This window comes from Dromiciops gliroides, chromosome 3 (assembly GCF_019393635.1).
Source record: "Dromiciops gliroides isolate mDroGli1 chromosome 3, mDroGli1.pri, whole genome shotgun sequence".
NCBI lineage: Eukaryota > Metazoa > Chordata > Mammalia > Microbiotheria > Microbiotheriidae > Dromiciops > Dromiciops gliroides.
This window is the reverse complement of record NC_057863.1, coordinates 506,247,010-506,254,579: the sequence shown is the minus strand read 5'-3', so window position 1 is coordinate 506,254,579 and position 7,570 is coordinate 506,247,010. Positions and strand designations below refer to the sequence as shown.

The 7,570-nt window shown below is 33.8% G+C and overlaps 1 protein-coding gene across 1 annotated transcript; it reads left to right on the top strand.

Moving 5' to 3' along the window:
- Nucleotides 1-6,224: 6,224 nt before the first annotated feature.
- LOC122748739 (olfactory receptor 8G1-like) lies at nucleotides 6,225-7,172 on the top strand. Its single transcript, XM_043994668.1, has one exon. It carries the CDS (start codon nucleotides 6,240-6,242, stop codon nucleotides 7,170-7,172), a length of 933 nt encoding a protein of 310 aa, XP_043850603.1. The 5' UTR covers nucleotides 6,225-6,239.
- The last annotated feature ends 398 nt before the right edge of the window (nucleotides 7,173-7,570 follow it).

The following is a 7,570-nucleotide window of genomic DNA, read 5'->3' as shown; positions in this document are numbered from 1 at the left end:
TCAAATTTTACATTCCTATTTCTAATTTATATCTTGAATTTCCTATTTCAGGTTTTCTATTTTTAATTTGAAATTTGAATTTCAACTTTGAAGTTTTGAATTTAAAATTTTGAATATTTAATTTCATTTTAAATTTTGAAATTTGAATTAAAATTTAAAAACATGAATTTCAAATTTCAAAATTCAAATCACAACACACATCAAAGTCAACAACATGCTAATTACATACAAGCATCATGCCACCAAATAACAACACTCCAATTGCACAACACTCCGGCAACATGTCAAAGTCAACATGCTAATTACACATCAATTATACTCCAACAAGAAAGTAATGGTCACCAACACACCAATTACATGTCAGCACCACATCATCAAAGTCAACATCATGCTAATTACATCAGCAACACACCAATTGCATGCCAGCATCAAACCACAGTCAACAACATGCAGTCAACAAAGTAAATTATCAAATTGAAAATTGTTTACATTTTCATTTTCATTTTTTCATTTTTTAATTCTTAAAATTTTAAATCACAAAATTTTTAAATTTCAAAGAATTCAAAGTTGAAAATTTTAAATTTCAAAATTTCAAATTTTTAGTTTTCATTTATATTTTCAATTTTCAATCCAAATTATGAATTTCAATTGTCAAATTTTGAATTTTAATTTAAACCCAATTACATGCCAAAACATACCAATTACAAACCAACAACAAACTGTCAAAGTCAAGATGTTAATTAAATTGAATTAAATTTTTAAAACTGTCAGTCCAAGCCAGTTAAATTTTTACTATTTTCATTTTCAGTTTTTTAATATCTTGATTCTTAAATTTTTAAATTAGAAAATTTTGAATTTCAAAATTTAAAATTTGTAATTTTCAAATTCCTATTTTAAATTATTTTCCAAATTTTCAAATTTCAAATTTTAAGTTTTCTATTAAAATTTCATATTTTGAGATTTGTTTTAAATTTCTTATAAATTTAAATTTGAAAGCAAAATTTGAAATGTGAAATTCCTTAATTTGACATCTATGATTCAAAATTTGAAATTTAATTATAAATTTGAACTTTTCAAATTCAAAATTTTTAAATTTCAAATGAACACTTTCAAATTTTAAAATTCAAAAATCTGTTTGAAATTCATTTTTAATAATTTTCTGATTTAAACATTTACTGATTTAAAATTTTAAAAACCCAAAATGAAAAATTTTAAATTTGATAATTTAGTAATTATATTTTGTCTTTCTACCAAATCTTATCAGTAGTCTTATTGATTCCTTTTTTCTCAACATGGCTTACATCCCTGTCGTCTTTACTCACCATACCACTACTATAGCTCAGACTCACTCCTTTCCTCCAGATTTCAAATTGGGTTTCCCTGACTTCAGGTCTGTTTCTCAATTCACTCTACCACTTAAATGCTATGTGACAGACAGTCTGCTTGGAGATAAAGATGTCCCCAAGTATATCACATCTCTTTGATTACAATATCATTGTTAATGATAATACAATAAAGATCCCATGTTTACCTAATGTGAATTACAACCAGGGCAACTTCAGTCAGCTTCAAATTTTTTAAAATAAATAAAAATGTAAAGTTAAAAAATTAAAAACTAAAGTATTAACTTCCCATCTCTTCTTCATGTCTGATCCATAATCTTGTTGATTCTATTTCTTCAATATCACTCACCTTCCACTCTTTCTCTTCACTCATAGTACCACCACCGTAGTTTAGACTTATTCATTTCTTTCTTTCTCAGAATTTGAATTCAGATCTTCCTGACTCTAAGACAGGTACTTGATTCACTCTAGATGAAGATGTCCTTAAGTATACTAAATATTTTTAATAACAACAACATTGTTAAAAGGAATACCTAAATTATTCAGGGTTTCCTTCATGTAAGAAACAGAGTTTCCTGGAGTCAGCTTTAAAATATAAACTTTAAAATAAAAAATTAAAATTAAATTTTAAAACATAAATAGACATTGACAAACTAAAAGGGGAAATGTGAAAAATTAATTTTCCAAAATATGATTTAAAGGAGGCACAGGAATTTTGGATAATATATCAGATAACAATTTAGATGAAAGGGACAGCAGGAAGAAAAGGAATCCAAAAGTCAGAGACTTTAAACCTGAGGACTCATTGACTTTTTTTAAACCCCTCCCAATGAACTGGAGATTTTTTCTTTTTATACTTAGAGATCCCTGAGGACAGGAGCATGATGATCAAATTGTAACTCACTCCTTAACCTACCTCCAAAGCCTGAACAAGGAATAGGAAAAAGAACCATAATCATTGAGGACTCACAGGATAAAGTTAGAACAGATCTACCATCCAGAACAGTTATAAGAGTCAATATCTATCAATCAATCAATGAATAAAAGTTCATTAAGCACCTACAATGTGCCATGTACATTGTAATCCATAACAAGAGTTATGGATTAAAAAAAGAGTCAAAAGACGTTCTCTACTCACTAGCAGTTTATAATTTAATGGACTTTATAATCTAATAAAAGGAAAATGGCAGAGAAAACGTGCTTGCCCTGGAATTAAGAAAGACCTAGTTTTCAATACTACCTTCAACACTCATCAGAGGTATAAATGTAGCTCTCAATAAATCATAAAGGACTCTACCTAAGTTCCTTCTGTTGGATTCAGTACAAAGTGAGAGTTAGTCCTGAGAAGCAACATCATGGATTCTTTCTCACTGGAGCCACTCATTTGTCACAGAGAAGCATGTGATCAAATTTAATTTTGTTCAGAGAATGAAAGTAGAAGAAAAATGAAATAAGGATTTAAAGATAAATAGATCTGAACAGCTAGGTGGCACAGTGGATAAAGCACCAGCCCTGGATTCAGGGGGACCTGAGTTCAAATCTGGCCTCAGACACTTAATACTGACTAGCTGTGTGACCCTGGGCAAGTCACTTAACCCTCATTGCCCCATTTAAAAAAAAAAAGAAGCTAATTAGGTCCTAATGTTAGTAAATCCTTCAGGGGTTGGAAGAATACCAGAGCTAGGATTTTATCAAGTCAGAATCCATCCTTTATGACTATATCATTTTGAATTATAATCTCAATATCAAAATTTCCAAGATTAATAGAATTAATAGAATTTTCAGAAGTTAGACTAAGATCCTCCCCTCCTTGCTCCATTGTTTCTCACTTTGGTAGTTTAGGAACACCAGAAGAATACTGCATTAAGAAAAAGACTTGTGAAAACAAATGGGCACTGAGACTTCCAAAGATATTAATCTACCGCTGGTATTCCTTAGTCCATAAAGAACTTTCCCAGTCTGTTGGGCAGACTTCTGAGAGCAACAGCTAGATAAGGTTACCACAGCACAGCAGATCACTAAAACAGAAATCCTCTCTATAATTTCTGCAACAATTGATCATCTGGTCCCCTCTTGAACAGCTCCAGGCATGAGAATGCAGTGCGACTTCCACTATTGATTCTCATCATAAAAATGCAAGCTCTTGTTATATTAAGTATATAATTATAACAATGCTTTCATAATTTCCAAAAAATTCTTATCTCTACCAGAGTCCTGTAATAAACACTCCCTAATCTTATTGGTCTGTATATCTAACCCTCTTGTACCTAGCCAGGGATAAGCAAGAATACCTGGATCTTTACTAGTACAAGGACACCAGAGCATTTTCCCAGGTCCTGACAAGCAACATTTCTTTCTCCTTTTTCTATAGATAAATTAACCACCTAGCCTACTTGATCCCTTACACAGACAAAAAGCTGATGCATCCCTAAGGGTACCTTGACCACCATACCTCTTTACCAGGGCTCACCTGCAGGAACAGTCTTCCCAATATACTATCTGGACAGAAGGCCCATTCACTAAGGCACCAAAGATAAGTAAACAAATTTACAGAAGAGATCAACTGTACACTCTAAAATCTACCATATTATTAATAAATGCTCTTTCAACCTAAATCTTTCTTGTGATTTTTCCTCTATTTTCTGGTGCTCACAGAAACCTAGCATTCTCCTGAAGACACAATGTGTTTGGGCACCCTTTTCAAGGATTCAAGTGCCTCTTCAAACATCTTCTAACAACACACAGGACAAGGAAAAGCTAATATATTCTTTGCTTGGCCCTGCCACTTCTAAACCTTCAGTCTATCCCTCTCGTTTATCACTATTTTCTAAAGATGTTTGTTGCTTACAACCACAGATCTCCAGTTCATTTTATTTCTTCTCCAATCACTTCAGTGCCTGACATTCATACTTCTTTTTTACCCCTTCTAATTCCTCCCTCAAATCCTCAGGCCAGCCAGCTACCCAACCTCCTCAATTACTATAATTTCTGAACTCAAACTACTTCAATCATGAAAAGTATTATTCATTACTGAGATACTGCCCATGTTTCCCAACTCAAATAAATTGGTTCCAGATGCCAGAATTCCTAGGTAAAGCACTGGGATCATTTCCTGAAAAAAATCATTATGTACTTGAAGGGAAATTTTTTTTTAAAAGAATTGAAAGAAAGAGGAAAATATCTGTGGCTTCTTCCAAGAAAAGGGGTATCTCTAATGAGATGAGTTCCAGTGGGAACATCTGTGAATTACTAATGAGGTCTCAAGAATCTTCTGAACAGCCAGTAAACCTCAAGTTTCATCATCAGAAGCTCCATGGACACTGATAAACAGTTTCTTTCCCTATGGTTGAAGAGCATACTCTGGATAAAATCACAATTAGAAATAATTATCTTCAGATCAAATCAATTACCAGAGCATTTCAGAGACTAAGTTCTGTGCCCTAATTCCCAGCAAGATTAAAAGGATTAGAAGGCTCTATGCCATGACTATAACAATCTTCATAGAATGCATTCACCTCCCAGGACCCTGTAAGTGAAGATATTCTAAGATCCAATGCAAGAAGGTGAGTATCTGATCAATTTGACATTATTCTTCCTTCTAAATAGAGATTCATGGAACCTCAGCACTTTGCAAAAGAAAGAGTATCCCTATATTCCATTCTACCCATCTCTGACAATGGCATGGAGCTGAAGAATGGGAACAGGTGGTTGAAAAAGTAGAAAGAGATTTTGGAGGTATGAGTAACTACCACTCAGAATTACAGAATTTCTGAATCTTAGAGTTGGAAGGAACCTGCCATCTAATTCAAATCATACCCTACAAGGTTCCCCCCAAACCCATTAGAGGAATGGTAGTCATCCAGCCTGTACTTGAAGATGTACTTGAAGGGGAACTCATTCCTGCCAAGGCAGCTCAGGTCGCTATGGACTACATACAACTGTTATATATTTCATACTCACATTAAGCCTAAATTTGCCTCTGCAACTTTTATGCATTGCTCTTCAGCACAAACTAAACTGGTGGAGTCCCTTTGTCATATGCAGCCCTTGAAACACTTAGAAGCAATTATCATGTCCGATTGATCCTTTCCTTTCCAAGCTAAAATTTTATAAGCCATTCAAATTATTCTTATACGGCAAGAACTTAGGATCATTCACAACCTTCATTGTCCTTTTGTGCATGTTTCCTACTTTGTCAGGGTTCATCCTAAGATGTAGTTTGAACAAGATAGAGTATGGTACAATTATTCTATTTCTAATTTATTCTATTCTAATTATGCTCATTATTCACAGAATCAATGCCTGCTTTCATGTAACTAAATATTACATTAATCTTTGACTACCACATTATATTACTGTCATACTAAATTTACAGTCTATTAAAAATTCCAGATCTTTGTCAAACAAACAGACCCCAAAATATATCTCCATGTTGTTGTTGTCTTGAGACTAATGTTTTAAGTACCATCAATGATTTTATATATTTTCTGATTAAATTTCATCATATTAGATTGAGACAATTTTGCTAGCCTGTCATGTAATTTTTGGATAATATTTGATCAAACTACACATTAGTAATCTCTCTAATATTTGTCCTGTTTAAATTTGATATGTATACCATCCATGTTTTTATGTAAGATCTTAATCAAGGTGATCCATGAATTTTGATATTAATATCAAAGGTTGATCCATGAATATTTTGCCAAAATGTAGGTACAGCTTTATACTCAAGGTGGGTTCTAGGGAAAAAGAGACAAAAAAAGATAATTTAAATAAATATTGTAACTTTACTGTTCTAGCTGAGCTCTCATTTGAACCATAATAATGAGTATTGCTTTTTTTTTAACCTTTCACATTAACAGGTTCTTGCCTCCTCTTACTCTACACTCAAAAAGAATGGCTACAGCAAATTATTCACTAGTGACTGAGTTTATGCTTATAGGACTGACTGACCAGCCAAAGCTCCAGCTGCCCCTCTTCCTCCTGTTCCTGGCTGTCTATGTGATCACTGTGGTGGGGAACCTGGGCATGATCATATTGATTAGACTCAGTTCTCATCTTCACACCCCCATGTACTATTTCCTCTGCAGTTTGTCCTTCATTGATCTCTGTCAATCAACTATCATCACCCCCAAAATGTTGGTGAACTTTGTGTCAGAAAAGAACACTATCTCCTATCCTGAGTGCTTCACTCAGTTCTATTTTTTTGCCTTTTTGGCAATCTCTGAATGTCACATGTTGGCTGTCATGGCTTATGACCGCTATGTTGCTATATGCCATCCCCTTCTTTATAGTCTTATGATGTCCCATCAGGTGTGCTCCTTGTTGGTGAGTGGGGTGTATGCATTAGGCCTGGTTGAGGCCACAGTTCACACAGTATGCTTGCTTAGAGTGATCTTCTGTAAAGATTATGTTATCAATCATTACTTCTGTGATCTTGTTCCACTCTTGAATCTTTCTTGTTCTAGTACCTATGTCAATGATGTGGTGAATCTGGCCTTTGGTACATTTAATGTCCTTTTTCCAACCCTGATCATTATTTGCTCTTATGTTTTGATAGTTGCTAGCATTTTGAAAATTCAATCAACTGAAGGCAGATCAAAATCCTTTAGGACCTGCAGCTCCCATATTGTAACAGTCGGTGTCTTCTTTGGCTCTGGTGCATTCATGTACCTCCAGCCATCTTCATCCAATTCCATTGGTCATGGGAAAGTGTCCTCCATGTTTTATACTATTATTGTGCCCATGCTAAACCCCCTCATCTACAGTCTGAGAAATAAAGATGTTAAAATCGCCTTGAACAAAGTGATAGAAAGAACATTCCATTGAAAGTATAATTATTAAAATAATGGGTTAATGGGTTTAGTTCATGTTCAAAAGGAGACAGAGTGGGGGGGGGGGTGAGGGAGCAGGGGAGGGGGAGAGAGAGAAAGAGAGAGAGAGACTTAGAAGCCCAACTCAGATCTTCTTTAGAGATATTTCTCACACAAATGTAGGCTGCATATCTCTTCCTACTTTTGTCCTAATATTTAATACCTCTCCATCTTTCATTTTAGATTAGTAGAGTACCTATGAAATTCAATCATTGATTAACCTGCTTCTGATATTTTAAAAAGATAACTTTTCTAGTTCAAAAATCTGTTTCAATTGAATTTTTCTGCATGTCCTTTAGGGCAATAACTTAAAACTAGTAATTAAATCCCCAAGTTTTCACAGGATAAATAAGG

Excerpts from the sequence above, each read along its gene's own strand:
- LOC122748739 (XM_043994668.1), top strand. The coding sequence starts at position 6,240 with ATGGCTACAGCAAATTATTCACTAGTGACTGAGTTTATGCTTATAGGA.